Below are 19,227 nucleotides of genomic sequence, written 5' to 3'. Positions count from 1 at the left end.
TGTAGACTCCATTGACAGCTAGGAATAATAAGATTTTGAAATTCTAAAAGCTCAACACAGAATCGTGTTGTAGATAGATAATGTTTGGTAATGGTGCTACGTCATGACATCCTATCTGAGAATCATACGAGGCCACATTATTGGATACGCACCTCAACTATATTCAGTTCCGCCTCATGCTCGATTTCCGGCAGGACCAATAATAATGCACCACCATCCATATTACTAACATCCGGTTTGCAGTGTAATAGTTATGAAAGCGTGAGTAAGTAAGTCTCTGCTGCTGCGTACTTACTAAACAGTACTCCAGATGGCCGTGTTTGAATGGCTGCTTTAGGTTCTCGTCTGACACGGTGTCGTATTTTTCGTCCTGCTGTTTTCGTAGTCAGTTATATTAGTACCAGGATGGCCGGTATGGGGCTGGCGACCAGTCGTTCACCCCTGGAGAGCCTCGAGTTCGACAATGTCGCTCTCAAGAAACTTCCATTGGATCCATCGGATGAGGCAGGCGTGCGAACAGTGAAAGGAGCGTGTTTCTCTAGAGTTAAACCCCAGCCAGTAGTCAAACCTAGGTTCGTTGTTGTCTCCAGTGATGCCCTGGCATTGCTCGGGCTCAATGCCGAGGAGGTTCTGAACGACCCGCTCGGCCCGGAGTATCTGAGCGGCTCCAAAGTGATGCCAGGTTCCGAGCCAGCCGCGCATTGCTACTGCGGCCACCAGTTCGGACAGTTCGCAGGACAGCTGGGTGACGGAGCGGCCTGTTACCTGGGTGAGGTTGTAGCTCCAGCTGACCAGAACCCCGAGTTGCTACGAGAGAACCCATGTGGCCGGTGGGAGATCCAGGTCAAGGGAGCTGGACTGACACCCTACTCCAGGTGGGACCGGTTATAACATGACCCCATGAACAAGAATACCTATAGTCTTTTGGGTTGATCAACTTTTTAGAGACTGATGTGTGTGTCCTGTGATGATATCACTCACAGCTATGCACTATGAAAATATGCTCATGATTTTGAATAATTGCTCTCCTTTGCTCAGGCAAGCAGATGGGCGTAAGGTCTTGCGTTCCAGCATCAGGGAGTTTCTGTGCAGTGAGGCCATCTTTGCTCTGGGGGTGCCCACCACAAGGGCGGGGTCACTGGTGACCTCAGACAGCCGTGTCATACGGGATGTGTACTACAGTGGGAACCCATGCAAGGAGAGGTGCTCTCTGGTCCTCCGCATCGCCCCCAGCTTTATCAGGTTAGTTAGTCACCCGCACTCTATCCCTATAGACACGGTCATGGTTGTATCTGAATAGCAATGTGGCTTTAGTAGCCTATACACAGTTTTGAATGACAACTGACCTTCATGAACAATGTCCATAGTATGCCCAGTCATTCTGGACAATGTCCATAGTATGCCCAGTCATTCTGGCGCCAGTCATTCTGATCATCTGGTCATTCCTGCATTGTTACAGTGATTTAGTGTCAGGCTGGTAAATGTATATAACCATCTATTATCAGTTTTTCAGCGATTCGCATTCACGTTTGAATGCATGTGATTTGGCCTTCATTTTGTGGGTTATATTTGAATACTTGTTTTGTATCATTAGATTAACAATGTATTCTCACTCTGCTTGTTTGCATGTCTATACATGTGTATACAGGTTTGGCTCCTTTGAGATCTTCAAGCGGGCTGACGAGAACACAGGCCGCCAGGGCCCAAGCTATGGCCACGATGAGATGAGAGTTCAGATGCTGGACTACGTCATCCAGACGTTCTACCCTGAGATCCAGCAGAACCACACAGACCGGATGGAGAGGAACGTGGCATTCTTCAGAGAGGTATACTATGGACATGGTTCAATGAGACACTACTCTAGACATTTTGTGAAGCCTCAGAACATATTATTATTTTTACTGTATGATATGAACACAATTGTAAGATTTCAGATTTTTATTTTATTATGAAGTTCATTTTGTGTCAAAGCAGACTGCGACTGTGGTTTCCAACCTTGACCTTTTTGTTTGGAGCCAAGGATCCTCTTATCCTCTTAATCAGCAGTGACAGGAATTCAAGGCCTAATACAGTGAGAGACAGGCTACGCTACCGGCGTGTATGTCTTATGTAGGCTACTCATCCTTTAAAAAAATCGGTGTCTTGTCAACAATGAAGAAATGGTAGCATGTTCAAATGTAATTGTTAAACATAGTTGTGCAGAGGTGTTTTAGTTAGAGATTGTGTGTGTGTGTGTGTGTGTGTGTGTGTGTGTGTGTGTGTGTGTGTGTGTGTGTGTGTGTGTGTGTGTGTGTGTGTGTGTGTGTGTGTGTGTGTGTGTGTGTGTGTGTGTGTGTGTGTGTGTGTGTGTGTGTGTGTGTGTGTGTGTGTGTTCTCTCCTCTGTGTTGTAGGTGATGCTGCGTACAGCCCGGCTAGTGGCCCAGTGGCAGTGTGTGGGTTTCTGTCACGGGGTCCTGAACACCGACAACATGAGCATTCTGGGGCTCACTCTAGACTACGGCCCCTACGGCTTCATGGACAGGTGAGTTAAACTATAGTACCTAGTACATACTCTGCCTCCTCCACTGACCCACTTTTATAATTAATTAATTGATTGGATTTATATAGCACTCAGACATCCAACGCCCTTGACATTGTGTGGAGGAGGTCTTACCTCATCCACTACCAATGACATAAATTCCAGGGATGGATTTTAATTCTGAATTAGCTATGATCTCAAATGTTGCACTCAGCTGGCTTTACATTTGTTGTATCCTCTATCCTCCTAATTTGTCTGATGCAGGTTTGATCCTGACTTTATCTGCAATGCCTCTGACAACTCAGGCCGCTACTCGTACCAGGCGCAGCCGTCTGTCTGTCGCTGGAACCTGGCTCGTCTGGCTGAGGCCCTGGGCCCTGAGCTGCCCCCAGACCGGGCAGAGGCTGTCCTGGATGAGTACCTCCCCCTCTACAACACCTTCTACCTGGGCAACATGAGGAGGAAGCTGGGCTTGCTGAAGAAGGAAGAGCCAGAGGATGAGATGCTGATCACTGAGCTGCTGCAGACCATGCACAATATAGGTGTGTGTGTGTGTGTGAAGGAGGGAGAGAGGGGGAGAGAGGGAGAGGGAGAGGGGGAGAGAGGGAGAGAGAGAGAGACGTGGGCTGCAATCCTGGAACCAGACCAACTCCATTAACACCTCTAATCCCTGCGTCGTGGAGCTACTGTACATTGAAGGGTGTTGCACTCTAATCAGTTTTATTGAAACTGCTTTATTATATTGCCGTGCACTGTTTATCATAGTGAACTATATTACATTTTATGGAGTTAGGGTTAGTTCTAGTGAGAGAGGGAGGAGATGATGCAATACACAATACATTTACCTTATTCAGATGAAAGAGGGAAAATGAGCTTGGAATCGATCCAGATCAAACACATGTACAGTAGCCCGACAGAAGACCGGATCAACAAGACCAAGCAGGTATTGCATAAGTGTGGCTGTGAGATTAAATACTAGTGTATTTTGTTCGCTCTCTCCCCTTTCGCACACTGTAGGTGCAGACTTCACCAACACCTTCCGCTGTCTGAGCCAGATCGCCTGCCCCACTGAGGGGGAGGGAGAGATGGAGGTGGTTAAGCAGGCCACAGAGCTCCTGCTGGAGCAATGTGCCTCTCTGGAGGAACTGAAGGCTGCCAACAAGCCCAGCATGGCCCCACGGTGAGGGAATGCATTTGAGTTTGCACGCTGTTTGTTTTTAAAGGAGAGTGAACTCTCCTTTTTTACAGTTTTCATGTGCTATTTAGACAGTGGAGTAAGAGAGGGGGGGTACAGATGAGGAGGAGACACAGAGGGAGAGGGCGGATGTGGGAATTGAAACCCGGTCTCTGGGGTCCTTGTATACGCTTATGAATGGACCCCAGTGTTTGATTGTCCTTCATTTCTATTTCCCATTGTCTCTTGCCCCCCCACCCTCTTCCCAGTGAGCTGGCAATGCTGCTGTCCATGGCCCAGAGCAACCCAGCCCTGTTCCAGATGATCTCAGACAGGAAGACTGTGGCCAGGCAGCTGGAGAAGCTGGACAGGCTGAAGGATCTGCTGGAGAGCAGCAAGGAGGAGCTGAAGACCAAGCAGGCTGACGACTGGGCCCGCTGGATCACCTCCTACAGGTAGAGAGGTGGATGGAGGGAGAGGAGTGGTAGATGGAAACTTTGGTTCTGTTGGGTGGTGTGTTGGCACTGGCTGTTTGTTGACTAAACTTCTCTTTGTTTGGCATGGTGCAGGAAGCGTCTGGCTCGGGAGTGTGAGGGCCAGAATGACGTCACGGCGGTGCTGGAGGAGAGGGTGCGTGTGATGGACAGCACTAACCCACGGGTGGTGCTCAGGAACTACATTGCCCAGAATGCCATAGAGGCTGCAGAGAATGGAGACTTCTCAGAGGTCAGGGTCCAATTCTTCATTTTCAAATGTTCTGTCATTCCATGTTGTCTGAACTGTTGTTTTCTTAGTTTTAGGTGATGATATCTCTACTAGCATTTTCACACCCCAATATTACATGCTTCCCCTTCAGATTTTTTTTTTTTGGATTCCTTCAAATGGTTTGAACTCTTTCCCATCTCTCTTTCTCTGTGCTGTAGGTCCAGCGGGTGCTGAAGGTTCTGGAGAAGCCTTTCACAGCCCAGCCAGGTCTGGAACAGCCCAACTGGGTGGGCCAAGGAGGGGGAAAGGAACAGGGGGAGAGGGACGAGGGGAGAGAGGGAGGAGAAGAGGAACAGCAGGAGGCAGGAGCAGCAGCCTCCCAAAAACATGTTCCCTATGACAGCAAGCCCCCAGTTTGGGCCAATGAAATCTGTGTCACCTGATCTTCGTAATGCCTTCCTGACAGCTTACCCATCCATAGATAAAAGAGAGTCTTACCCTGTTTTCATCACTTCTTTTTCCTTTTTCTTTACTTCCCCTCTCCTTCCCACTATCATCAGTGTATTCTCTCTTTTACTTGGGTGGGCAGTGTCAAAGAAGGTCAAATGAGGCAAGATACTCTGGTGTCAATCAGTCTAGACTAGAAATGCGGAGAGGAAATGTGATAAATGGTATGACAAATTTCACAATACAAAAACACTATCATTGATCTGAAATCACCACTTTGCGGTGGAGTGACTTTATTTTGACCATTTAGGAAATGGTATCTGATTCCAGTAATACATAGTGTACTTTCTTTCCTCTCTGCAGTATGTTTGACTGGTTATGAATGAAGGCCCAGACGTCCAGTCCTACAGTGACCCGTCTGAGTCTGAGAGACTAGAGATATCACCTCAACAAATGCCAAATAATGTGTTTATGTGCGAGAGAATGTGAATGATTGTACGTGACTGGCTGAGCCGCAAATTATTTTATACGCACAAATATTATGGTCAGTCAACGTCACACGTTTTAGGACTATCATAGTTAGTTATTAGCCTGACCACTATCCACACAGCTTCAACACAGAAATAGTAGACCACAGCATTATATAGGTCATTCAATGTATCATATACATTTTCCAGGAAGCTTCTTTTAACTACCATTAACTACATCCAAGCCATGTTTTGCATTTCATTTTTTAATTAATTTGGAAAATAATCATTAGACATATGACATTTTGTATTATCCTGAGGGAATTGATTTGTATGGACTGTCATCACTGTCTCCTTGTTTACTTGAGATTATTTTATACTTATACTAATCTTTTGTGGCCCTATGGTTGACTATTCATAATTTTAACAGATTGATGTTGATGTCAATGATTAAGAGAGACAACAAAACAATGTATCACAGAGATTCCACAAGCAGCTTCTCTTGGATACCAGTAAATGCTTTATGGATCCATATCGGTGATGATTATACCACTGTGACAACATTACTTTGAGCACATACTGTTTTCCAATGATTTGGGATTAACAGTTGTTATTTGTTGGTTAATTCAGGTAAATGGGATGTATTATCTGTTGAGTGCTTCCTCTATAAATAAATGTTGCAGTTAATAATGATTCAAATTACATTGGTTATTATTGTGTGTTTTTTACCTGTTTCATGCACACACACACACATACATCTACTTCTCTTGACAGATTGCGTTTCAGCTTGTCTCTTCGTGTCTGGGCTCCTTAACGTTACTTAAACGTTGTTGCTAATGTTGCTAATTAGCTGTAAATACTGAAGCTCACCATGCCTATAATAAAGACTTCTCCTTACTGTTTAAACTTTCAAGGAATGATTTTACCTCCAGACATGTTTGACGAGTTTGTGCAAAGGATTTTGTGTATTAGTCGATGACGTTGTTCCTCAGGCTGTTAAGTGTAGAATTGTAAGTGTAAAATGTACACAGTTTATTAATTATTCCCTTACGTCAGTCAGAGGATTTTGTGGAATGTCTATACCCCTCTGGGCCTCAGTGCACAGGTCCTAGCAAGCCCTGAACACACCTCAACAACACGCCGGATGAAGAAATATAGTATAGCAGAGTAAACCAACAGTAGCCCAACAAGGCTTTCATCTGACACACGGTCAAGTGAAGTAGTATCCGTTTTGCAGTTGATATTCTGATGTTCCAGGATATAAAAGGAGCCTTCACAAACAACTATGCATAGTGCCTTTAGTTAATGAGGTAAAATCAGCAGTCCTGCTTTTCAGTACAGTAGCCTAAAGTTGGATTATTATCTAATACATACAACACCAATAATTCTCAAAATTTTCCTTGAGCTGTGCTGTATCACCTTGTTGTTGACTGCTGTCACACTATCTTTTATGGGGCTCGGGAGTGGCTCTGGTTGACCTGAGGGTGCGCCCTGCGCTGTAGACGCGCTGCGCATTTGTCGAGAGAACGCAAGAACGCATAGGTGGGACAATGGGTGTGTAGACAGAACAGTGAAATCACCACTGGGAAAAGCTTACTCAGATCAAAGAAGATGTCGAGCCGGACCAGGACTGGCTATTGCCGCCAGGACGTGAACAAGACCACATGGGAAGTACCGGAGCGATACCGCGAACTGAAACAGGTGGGGACGGGAGCGTACGGGACAGTATGGTGAGTTTTGGTGCCGGCAGGTTCGTATTATCACAATGTTTCAGCACATGCTTTGTGCACTTTGACATATTCCACATATGGAATAAATTAGGATAGCATATACTGTTATAAAAGACATCAATGGTTGATTATGTCGGTCTTTAATGAAATTAAATTCGTGTTCTCAGTGGAATAGTGAAACAAAAGAAAAAATATTGTGCGGAGCCACGTTCACTGTTTTACTTCCTTGTATGAGGGCACAATATGTCACTAGAGAATTCACCTTACCTATCACCTCAATCAATGATGAAAACAATATATTTTGGTTATTCAACTTTCCCCAAGATTTTCGACAGTGTCCATCTCCTCATTTATTCCAAGAATGCATGAAAAACAGTGGTTTCCGTATTAATCCGCACAAAACCAAACTGTGGATAGAATGTATTGTTGCCAATACACTTCTACCAAAAGTTTACATAATCACATTAACGCTCAGAATGCACAGCTGCGCTTAAAACATTTGCGCGTCGCCGTTGCACTCCGAGCAAGCATTACCTTTGTGTGCCTCGCAGCATGAGGTCGGTACATTGTTGTTATCAATGATTAACCCTGTGGGCGTGTTCAGAGCTGTGTTGACTGGCTGAATGCCAATTTGTTCTGCATGATCGACTAGACGCGTTTCAGAGTAGTATTTGTTGTGATTGAATACAAGGTACTGTAGTCCCGCTCAGCTGCCCACAGGCTACTACAAGACTAGCCTACAGCCAGGGAAGAAAGATGTGAAGCTGGAAATGGTTTTCTAGTGGCACATGGTTACAGTTTATTTTGAGATGAGATAAAGATATTTAAAGAGTACTTTAAATTTATGTTTACATAATGTATAATTTCCCTCTTAATCCTAATGAGAAACAGATTGTAGCACAAAAAGTTACAGATTAATGGAGCCCTCTCTTGTTCCTTTTTGTTAGTTTTTTATTTTATTTACAGTATTAGGCTGTCAGCTCCCCTGAATACATCATACTGTAGGGAAATATTACATGCAACGCTGAAGCCACAAGAAAGAAGACCTTGACACATGCCTTTTCTACACCTCCATCTCTATTGGTATCTTCATCTCTATATCTCTTCCTCTGTCTCCAGCTCTGCAATGGACACCAAGACAGGGACCAAAGTGGCCATCAAGAAGCTCCACAGGCCCTTCCAGTCTGAACTCTTTGCTAAGAGGGCCTATCGTGAGCTGAGGCTGCTCAAACACATGAAACATGAAAATGTGAGACCTGAACACTACAGTCTAAATTTAAATCAATCTTCAGTCCAGCTGGGTTTACTTTCTCTGTCATCCAGGGCAACAGTCCTGTTGTTTCAGCCCCCCCCCCCACAGACACTTAGCTGATCAATGCTATTGATTAGTCCAGACATCTGGTCGCCCCGGTCATAATCAATCTCTGATTAAAAGGCAAGGATGAAAGCCAACAATCACTCTGGTCCTCGAAGACTGGAGTTGTACGCCCTTGTTAAACAATATGTTTAGTTTATATGAGCAATGCAAAGCAATATTTTTCTTGTTATCTTCAATTTAGTGCAAAATTATTTAATCGAGACATATTGTCAGATATCTAATGTTTGTCTATATGAGTGGTTTATATTCTGTCATTTTCTCTCTGGGGTCAAAGGTCATTGGTCTGCTGGATGTGTTCACCGCTGACCTCTCTTTGGACAGATTCAACGACTTGTGAGTGCACTTGTGTTGTATCATATTTGGCCACAATACTGTACAGTATGTCACAAACCTGCACAAAATCTAAAACCCACAGTTTGAGTCACCCAACCCACCCTCCATAAAACTCTTTACAGATTATGTCGAAGTTGCACCTATATAATTTCAGATTTTTTAAAATATACAGTAGGCTACTGTGTATAATTCACATTTGTTCTCTCTCCATCTCTCTCTCCCAGTTATCTGGTGATGCCCTTCATGGGGACAGATCTGGGGAAGCTGATGAAGCTACAGAGGCTCTCAGAGGACAAAGTTCAGTTCCTGGTCTATCAGATGTTGAAGGGACTCAAGGTGTGTGACTCACATACTGTAAACACACAAAATCTGATACACAGTACACACTACAGGTACATGGTACATTACCACACTAGACATTATGATGGTGATGGAAATACCTGCCATTTTCTGTTGCTACAGTATATTCATTCTGCTGGGATCATTCATAGGGTGAGTGAACGTCGTTTTAGTCTGTTACGTGTGTGTGTGTGTGTGTGTGAGAGAGAGAGAGAGAGAGAGAGAGAGAGAGAGAGAGAGAGAGAGAGAGAGAGAGAGAGAGAGAGAGAGAGAGAGAGAGAGAGAGAGAGAGAGAGAGAGAATGCATTTGTTGTTCCAATAAGCTACTTTATATTTTTCTGTAGGACCTCAAACCAGGGAATCTGGCTATCAACCAAGAATGTGAGCTCAAGGTACTGTCCACATTCACACATCCAGATAACCTAAATAACCCCCAACATGGTGTTCAGCTCCATTGTGGTTCTAATTGGGCCAGTCATTCGCTCTGTTGGGTTTTGCAGCTGTAGGGCAGATTTGCTGCAATGATGATATAAATGATAGTTTGTAATGGAATTGCATTCATGGTACAGTAGAAGCATAGGTGTAATTTCCCTATGAACTATCCCATTGCTGTTCATTACCATTGCTGTTCATTACCATTGCTGCTCATTTCCATTGCTGCTCATTACCATTGCTGCTCATTACCATTGCTATCGTGTCCTGTCAGATCCTCGACTTCGGGCTGGCTCGTCAGGCGGACAGTGAGATGACGGGGTATGTGGTGACACGCTGGTACCGACCCCCAGAGGTCATCCTCAACTGGATGCACTACACTCAGACTGGTGAGTGACATCACTCTGGTCCAGGGATAGTTGTGATGTTTACCTCAATGGTTTACAGTAACACTGGAATACAGACAGCTTATACTAGATCAGCAATGTCAGCTGTTGTGTATATGGACACATGGAGAGTGCTAGAATAATCACTAGGTGGTGCTCTGCTTTCAGTTAGCCTAGTAATGATATACGCTGGAAACTGAGACAATGTCATAACTAAGAACTCTAAGTAAAGCTCATTTGAAAGGCCTCTACTGTACAGCCAACAACATGCTGTTTGTTTGTTCTTTCTTCCTGCAGTGGATATCTGGTCAGTGGGTTGCATCATGGCCGAGATGTTGTTGGGGAAACCACTGTTTAAAGGCAACGACCGTATCGTTCTCTTCTCTGACACTGAGCCCTCTCATCCGGTGTCACACACACTTAATGACTCAGCATGGTTCTATCGAACTCAGTTTGTGTGAAGTTTCGACCTGTTATGCACCTTTGAATTGCCTGTGGTGAATGTTGTTTCAATTTGAATCATGGCCACATGTCTGTTTTTTTTTAATGATTGACTCGACTACATTTCACCAACTTGGTTTTCATTATCCTTATCCATATCATATCAGAAGGTTGCATTTCACTCCAGATTAAATATGCTTCATACTCTCTGTGAGGATATGATCCAAGTGTTTTACTGTTGAGCAGGGTCACAATATGTTTGAGAAAATACATGATATGACATACAGTACGGTATGACCTTTGATCCTTGACTTCTGGAGCTCAGACCTGGATCAGCTTACTGAGATCATGAAGATCACAGGAACGCCCACTCAGGAGTTCATTACTAAACTGCAGTCTCAGGACGTGAGTCACACATATTTCCTCATGAATGCACACACATATGTACCTACCTGTACATGAACGCAGTAAACTCATACTTTATCGGACTAATAAAACTAACCTGGTATTGATCAAATAGCTTGTTTTGTTATCCTCTCGTAGGCTAAAAACTATGTTAAAGGCCTTCCCAAAGTGCATAAGAAAGACCTTCAGGAGCTGTTTTCCAAATTCAACCCCCAGGGTAAGACAGTCACCATCTCACTGAGTTATCCAAATATTTTTGTGCAAATTACATGTTGATTTGCTATGCTGGTACCAATCACCAAGTTATTATTACACTCCTTTCCAGTCTACCTTAACCATCCTTCCCACCCTGTTCCCTCTCTCCAGCGGTGACAGTGGTGGAGCGAATGCTGCTGCTGGACCCGGAGTGCAGGGTGACTGCTGCAGAGGCCCTCTCCCTGCCCTATTTCTCGGAGTTCAGAGAGCCAGACGACGAGACGGAGGCTCAGCAGTACGACCACTCGCTGGACAACACAGACCTGCCCCTGGAGCAGTGGAAACGTAAAGAGGGAGGATGGTGGGGGACTCTGATAAGACAGAGGGGTTGTTGTGTTGTTAGCCTCAATTTCTAGTCTTGCACTCACATTGCTTGGTAGTAGGCAGAGTGAATGCAAGAAGGTTACACTATCATTAATGTGTTGTATACTGAGATTTTGCGTTATCTATTTTCAGGAATCTGAATATTCTCTGCAATTGATTGTAATGAATAACCAATGTGGTCACTGATGTTTTCTTTCTTTTCTCTCTTTCTTTTCCTCTCCTCTCACCTCTCTTGTCCTCCAGGTCACACCTTCACAGAGATCTTGATGTTCAAGCCTGTCGTGGTGGAGTCCAGGGAAACCGCACTATAAAGGGAAGCTGCACACATGAAAAAAACAAAACACCATTTGAACTAGTACTGTATATCATCCTCCGCCGTAAAGTGCTGAGATTGTTTGTGTGTGTGTGTGTGTGTGTGTGTGTGTGTGTGTGTGTGTGTGTGTGTGTGTGTGTGTGTGTGTGTGTGTGTGTGAGTTTTCCACATGTGTACTTTTTCATTCATTTTCACAGCACTCTCTTGTTGCCTTTCCTCCTGTGTCTGATAGGAAGTGTGCGTGTGTGTGTGTGTGTGTGTGTGTGTGTGTGTGTGTGTGTGTGTGTGTGTGTAGTCTACATGTGTCTCTATGACCCCTACTCGTGTTCCCCTGACATTGTCATTCCTCCCTATTGCCTTAATGAGAAAACAAAATCACAAAGCCAAACCAAGCTTAACTCTCTATATCAATTATTAGTGTACGCACAAAAGCAGTTTGCTTTTCTACTGATTGAAATCATGACAGCAATGCATATAATTTGTAAGTAAATAGAGAGTTGCACACTGCATATTTTTTGCATTTTTCCCCTGCTACTAGCTTACTGTAATGATTTAACTTACACTGGAAATGTGTTTTTTTAAATAAATCCTTTATTTAAATACAGTGTCTGCATTTTTGTTTAACATCCATTGATACCGGATAATAGAGTTCTAGTTGCTTAATTTATGGAACAGTTATTCTAGTGAGAAACACTATATGGAATTCATTATTGCCTTGTTTGCTGCATTCAGAGTAAATACGATCAAAGGACATTGTGTTTTACCTATACCTTATACCACTAGAGGGCAGCACATACAAAAGCAATGGCCTTGTTGTGTTTTCCAATACAGGAATCCCGTTATTTGAAAACTCCACAAGTAGTTCACCACTTGTTCACCAATTATTTCTTTTACATTGTTTTTACGTGTGGTATTCTTCATCTCAATCACTATCTTGAAAGTACATAAAGTACACGGTGCATGTCGTATTTGTAACGCTGTTATACCCTTACCTTTCTCACAACAGATGAACTGGCTCTCATAATCTTTGATTTTGTTTGAGAATTGTTTTGAAATTCTCTCAAATTCTCCTGTTATTGCATACATTTCATACAAACCAAGCTTGGAGAATGTAGCAAGGTTGTCTTGAATGACCCCTAGCACAGCAACATTGACCTCCAGTCCAGGCCCTCGACGCTGACTGGAGAATGTGCTTCCTCCCTCCCTGGGCCAGCTTCAACCCCTGGGTGCGTGTTGTGTCCTCCTCCCCTCAAGGTGCTGGGTGGTTCAATCAGAAGTCACAGAGTTCTGTTCCCTCTCCAGACAGGAAAACAGTAAGGAAAGCACATTTTTCACCCGCCACCCCACCTCTCCAACACACAGGAGCTCATGGACTCCCCTCTCATGTCGATCCCCTGGTTTATTTTCAAAGACTGTTGGATTAGAGCAGCACATTTCTCCCCTCTCTCCCCTCATTGCAGGATGCCGAGGTGTTTGATACCATTTCTTATTGCATTCCAAACCAGTCTCCCCTGGTTTGTGTGTGTGTGTGTGTGTGTGTGTGTGTGTGTGTGTGTGTGTGTGTGTGTGTGTGTGTGAGAGAGAGAGAGTGAGAGAGCGCTCACCTCGGCATCCACCAACGAGGATAGATAGAGGAGCAATGTGCTGCTCACACACGTGTTTGATACCATTCCTCATTCCATTCCATGCATTACTATGGATCCGCCATCCAATTTCTACCTCCACCAGCCTCCCTGACACACACACATACACACACACACACACACACACACACACACACACACTGGGGTGAGTTAGTATGTGTGGAATGAGAGCGATGCCCAAACACTGAACTGACCTGGGTCACTGGGTTTCTTAAAGGGGTATGTCAGTTATCAGGGTGTTTGTTTCATGTGTAGCCATGGGAGGCGCATCAGGGGTGAGACCTATCTCTAAAGGATATCTCTAAAAAACTGATTCTGAAGCATTCACTCTGTTATAAGCACAGTACACTGCAAGAAGATAGCCAGAACTGTTCCATTACACTACTCTCACAGAGAAATGTGTTTTTAATTTCATCTTGGAGACCTAGTGAGGCTTAATACTTCTGATTAAAGTGCAGTATCCAGAAATATAATCAGGACATGTATAGTTGATGACACTGCTCCTTTAAAAATAGTGCTGTATGTCCTCTCATTGATGTGAAATTAATGAATATCTTTGAGTCAAGGACTTGAATGAGATGAGTGGTCAAACGTCGGTTGAAAACGTGTAGTACTACTCTACATGTGTACAGTACAGTATGTCTGTCCAACCCTATCTATCTGTGTGATTGTGTGCAGACTAATATTATGTCATTCTATACTGTATATTTAATGTCTTACAGAAGCAACAAACAACATGTTATTTGTGTACTTGATGTCCTCCATGTGACTACTGTATCAGCTTGATTCCAGATGTTGTGAAGCCAATCATACATCCAGATCTTGAGAGCACAGACTGTTCAGTGGTTAGTGAACAGTGGTCTGTATTTCCTCATACATGAACACTTGTGTCATGAACATCGCTAAAGCAAGGGTGATTGATGTTTGGTTCGTGAAGAGAGGTTTTGCGTGAGATAATATAGTGACTAGCAGCACTGCAATGTACTCAAACTGATGTTTTTCCGGGAATTGTTGAATGCTTTGAATTACAATGAGTCCAGTTTGACCCGTCAAACAATGAGTCCAGATTCACAAAAAGAAGAATAATGTTTAATCATTTCCCAGGCTTGGTGTGTTTATGTGCTGTTTTCTGTATATTTGTTTCAGAGAGAATGTTTGTGTATTTATTGGGAGTGTGTGTTTATTTTTTAATTTTTTCCCGTTTTAGTATTATTATTGTGTGTGTGTGTGTGTGTGTGTGTGTGTGTGTGTGTGTGTGTTTATTTGTCAAGTTGATCTTGCTATGACATTCTCTGCTGTAATGTGGCCTGGCATGGCAAAACTCCACTGTCTCTATTCCTCTCTCTCTCTCTCTCTCTCTCTCTCTCTCTCTCTCTCCCCCGCTCTCTCAGCACGTGCCTGTGTTCGATCTCTCTCCTGCTCTCTCTCTGAGATGTACACGGAAACGCACGTGTCTGTGGCTCCTTTGAAGGAATCCCTGGGCTAACCAGGCAACAGGGGAGGAAATTCCACAAGCTCACATGTTGCTGGTGAACCCACCAGATAGGCTCTGGGGATCCTCCAGCTCTCTGACCTCAATGGGGGTGTTGAGGCTAGGGAGAAGAGGGGGAGAGGGGGGAAGAAAGGGGGGATGAGGGGAGGGGGGGGGAGAGAGGGGCGTGAGAGGGGAGAAGAGAGAAGAGGGGGAGAAGATGGGCCCCAGGGATGGCCTATCTCCACTGTAACAGGGGAATTTTATTTACATCAACTCATTCATTAGCTCTCCTCCCCCTGTTTGAAGGCTTCTGTCAAACACACTCAAAGTGCATGCCACTGTGTCTGATTGTATTCATGGAACACTTACTAAAGGATGGGTCTCAATCGACATAGCATCTGCCGTATGTTGATGTATGGGGTTGTATGCTGGTATTTGCTGTTGAGGTGCACACAAACCCCAAAGACTCACAAGAGAGCAGTCTTCTGTGGGACTGAAGACTGAAAGTGTCAAGGTTTAAACCATGGCTCCTATTTGGAGTCAGGGTTTTAAACTATGTCTCATATTGCAGTTGACTAAATATGGAGAAGGCTGTAGGTTGTGCTTGTTGCTCTTTGTTTTGCTTTGAGGTGAAGATTCTGAACATCCTGGTCCTCTGGTCTTCTCTAAGTGTATGGAACATAACTGTCAGTTTTTGTTTTGGGGTTTGGCTGGTTATTGTGGAGTCCCTTTTTCCTTTCTCTGTCATGCATTCTTTCTCTTTCTGGCAGAGGTTTTGTTCACTCAGTTCTTACCATAGATCAGTCTAATCGTCTGAGATATGATCATGTGTTGCCAGTTGCCTTGCTAAGGTTGAGGGTTTGATTACCGCTGGGATTATATATATATATTTATGTATATATATACTAACAATGTATGCACTCACTGTACTGTAATTCACTTAAATCATCTGCTAAATTGCATCTATTATATTGTAGTTCATATTAGTAATGCTGTTATGCCCTTGTTGGCCCACTGACTAATAATGCATGTCTCGGCAGCCCAACAGTAGAAATATCCTATCCATCAAGCAAAGTGATGACCACATGCTTCCCCATCCTTTGTAAGAACCTCTACGTCCAAATATCTGATTGTGTAAAATTGGATAACACTGTAACTATATGTGTGTGTGTGTGTGTGTGTGTGTGTGTGTGTGTGTGTGTGTGTGTGTGTGTGTGTGTGTGTGTGTTCTCCATCATGTTTATATAGCTGGGACGGCAGGGATCACTTATGTAACAGTCCTCGCAGACTCTGAAGGCTGATGATGAAATCCTGATTGATTTTATGGTCAAGTGGACATATGGCCCGGTGACCTCAGAGGAGACCTCAGCCTCAGCCGCATGTTATCCCTCACTACGGGACGATAACCCTGGTGAAACGAGGGGCCCACTGAGTAATCGGTAGGGGGCTGGCTCTGGGATCAAAGGTCACAGTATATCATGGTGGTCATCTTTATCCTTTTGTATCAGAGGTGTCCCATCCTCCTCAAGATTTTGAGAACTGCATGTTTTCAATGTAATCTGCTGGGACGGGAGTAGGACTGTTATTGGTCAAAGAGACCTTCAACTGGCGGCAAGATAGTTTGTGGATAAAAACGTAAACACTTTAAAGTTGTTCCAGGTTACCTTACGTAATGGAATGTTCCAAACATAACACCTTCACTCCAATTTAAATGTTAACCTGATTGCGTACCGCTATCTTTTTTTTTTTTTTTAAATAAACACCACATGGTTTACATGGTGTTTTTAAAAAGGATAAACTGTTCTTTTGACCTCTCATGAATTAAATGAAACATATAGCCTTGTTGGAGGGTGAAAAACAAACAGGTCTTATCACTAAACGGCAGATGAAAATGTTGCCCTTAGTGAAGCCCTTACAGTCAGTTATATAAGCCTTGACCCTCTCTTCAGTCCCTTCCAGCTTGACACATTTAGAGTGGAAGATTGCTTTCAGTTGTACAGCGTTACCGAGAATCAGGAGAAACAGAAACGTTTGCATTTTTTCCACTAAACCCGTCCTTGCTGAATTAAGGAAACTCGTGCAGACACACATGCCACAGTGGTAGAGGGCAGAACTGAACTGAACTGAACAGTGAGCTAAACTCAGGGGGTGGCGCTGGTGGGGAGGAATGGTGGTGTCAGTGTCTGGGATATTTTCTGTTTTATGGCTGTTTTCTCAGGGATGCCAGGGAGCTCTGTGGTGAGAACTGACTGGCTGCAGGCCTGCTCATCATGGCAGCCCACATGGTTGGGAAATAAGACTAGACCAGGCACTGTTTTCATTTACAACTACAACTAAAAAGAACGACAAAGTATGACAACACTACACCTGTGTTAGATTCACTATAATCCTTTGGTTAGTTACTAAGTATTGCTCTTGAGGGTAGCCTTGTGCATTGCTGTGTATTTGGGCAATGTTGGACTTGTTTTACTTTTCAATTAATGATATAATAGCCATTGATTCGTTAAGAATATAACTTATACTGTCCCCCCCATATACTAACCCTAACCCCGAGACCTCTTCTCCCCTGTTACCCCCCTGTACAAGTTCTCTCCTGCTAATAAAATATATACAAAAATAAAATAAAATAAACTAGCCTACTGGCATTACGACTGCCAATGGCCCCTGGTGTGAGCATTGATTATTTTGTCTTATGATGACTGTTGGATAGATGATTCACTTCCTTAAACAAATGTATTTGTTGTACGTCGCTTTCGATAAAGGCGTCTGCTAAATGCCATAAATGTAAATGTAAATGTAAATATAAATGCCTTACCCCATCAGAACTCACAATATAAGGCTGTTTTAATCCATTGTTTGTAAACAATGTAATTGTAAACAAACGGTATATACTAGCTTCAAAATATGGATGCTCTATCTATGAGTTTGAGAGTGGTTACATTTCTCCAGCCCCATCCCTCAGCTGTTTACTAAAAAAAGTGGCTAGGTAAGAACTTTGTTGTTGTTTGAATCCCAGATTGCCCCTTTAATGAGACTATCAATAAGGGAACATATTTATGGAACCCATTTCAAACCTGATTTGGAATGTACGTATTTGTCTTACTTGGTTTATATTATCTCTGTTCAGGTGCAGTTTTCAGCAGAGCCCAGATTTCATGTAAAAGTTCTCTCCAGACAGACAGAATGGGAGGGGGATGATAAGGGGTCCTCTTGTGGGCAGAGGAGAGGAGAAGAGAGGACAAGAATGTTTGTGGCAGATGTGCAGGGTAATAAATTCAATGTGACCCTGGTCCCCCGTAGATACTCAATTACACCCTGTAATGATGTGGTTAAATCTACTTCATGCTCTGGTGTCCTCTTATGCACATTGGGTGTGCATTCATCAACCCATAAACGACTGTTGCACTTGCCATCTAGAAAGTGGTTGAAAAGTGGAAATGTTATAAAACTGCAAGTCTAATGATTTTATTAATAATAGGATACACTTGCTTAATAGAATTGCATAGCTAAATCAATGTTGTTGTTTTTTTTAAATCTCAAATTATATTAGCTCAATTCTGTTACATTTTTGACATTTGACATTCACAATTTTAAGGACGGAGTAATGAAATTCTAACCGTGTTTGATGTCCTGATTTCTGCTACATTGTCACAAACTATCACATAGTGAAAATGTCATTGACACAAAGAAGACTATTATTTCAGGACAGGTCACATCTGGTTCATTTTGCTTGAAATAACATAAAACCAAACAGAGACCTGAGGCATTTAGTGTATTGTGTGGTCTAACTGATGTTATTGATTCCAAATGAATGGACAGCCTACTGCATACATAGGCCTACTGTTGCCTACAACAATATCAATTGACGGCAAGCACCCACAGGCGCAAAAACACATGACAATGAACAGGCGCGTGCGTGAATACACATTTGGAGCTGGGGATGTCCTTTTGTTTTGCTCCTCAGAGTACGCTTGAATGAGGAGACGGACTCACTTTTGTTTGTGTCGGGGTGTCCCTCCCTCCACACTACATGTGACAAAAAAAACTGACCGCCCCCCTTCAATTCCCATGGATCGAATTTCAGAATCTCCGCTTCAAGACATCTGTTCCTCCACTAACAACAGAGCGCACCCCCGCTTCCAGATCTGTGACCGACTTCGGTTCTCGTGGTCCCTCGACTTATGATTTGCCCAACATTTGCCGATTATCGAAGATAACAAAGTAAATCAATCCACTTCGGTTAGGGTTAGGGTTAGGTTTTTAGAACCCGCGGAAAACGGAAAACGGAGCGGGGAATATTTGCCTCTTCTCCATCACTCGCGTCCGAGTCGAGAGCCACCGACCGACGGACCCGGTGCCATTGAATTGCCCATTTCTTTTTGTCTGCCCTATAGCCAGGGTTTCGCATCCTCCGTAGCCTATTTGCCTCGGGGAGAAGAGGACAACGTAGGGCGAATGAGTA

At 43.6% G+C, this 19,227-nt stretch overlaps 2 protein-coding genes across 2 annotated transcripts; both read left to right on the top strand.

Moving 5' to 3' along the window:
- The first annotated feature begins 248 nt into the window (after nt 1–248).
- selenoo1 (selenoprotein O1) lies at nt 249–6,006 on the top strand. The gene is made up of 9 exons (XM_083666314.1): nt 249–875; nt 1,039–1,242; nt 1,649–1,826; nt 2,392–2,522; nt 2,784–3,061; nt 3,537–3,699; nt 3,963–4,148; nt 4,263–4,419; nt 4,617–6,006. The coding sequence occupies exons 1-9, from the start codon at nt 325–327 to the stop codon at nt 4,839–4,841; spliced, it is 2,073 nt and encodes a 690-aa protein (XP_083522440.1). The 5' UTR covers nt 249–324; the 3' UTR covers nt 4,842–6,006.
- Nucleotides 6,007–6,737: 731 nt separating this feature from the next.
- Nucleotides 6,738–12,153, top strand: mapk12a (mitogen-activated protein kinase 12a). The gene is made up of 12 exons (XM_083666332.1): nt 6,738–7,042; nt 8,162–8,291; nt 8,695–8,753; nt 8,978–9,089; nt 9,216–9,245; nt 9,437–9,484; nt 9,799–9,913; nt 10,208–10,279; nt 10,677–10,756; nt 10,895–10,973; nt 11,123–11,296; nt 11,579–12,153. The coding sequence occupies exons 1-12, from the start codon at nt 6,924–6,926 to the stop codon at nt 11,644–11,646; spliced, it is 1,086 nt and encodes a 361-aa protein (XP_083522458.1). The 5' UTR covers nt 6,738–6,923; the 3' UTR covers nt 11,647–12,153.
- The last annotated feature ends 7,074 nt before the right edge of the window (nt 12,154–19,227 follow it).

The sequence above is a fragment of the Argentina silus genome, assembly GCF_951799395.1.
Source record: "Argentina silus genome assembly, chromosome: 3".
NCBI lineage: Eukaryota > Metazoa > Chordata > Actinopteri > Argentiniformes > Argentinidae > Argentina > Argentina silus.
This window is presented reverse-complemented; position numbering and strand designations above follow the sequence as displayed.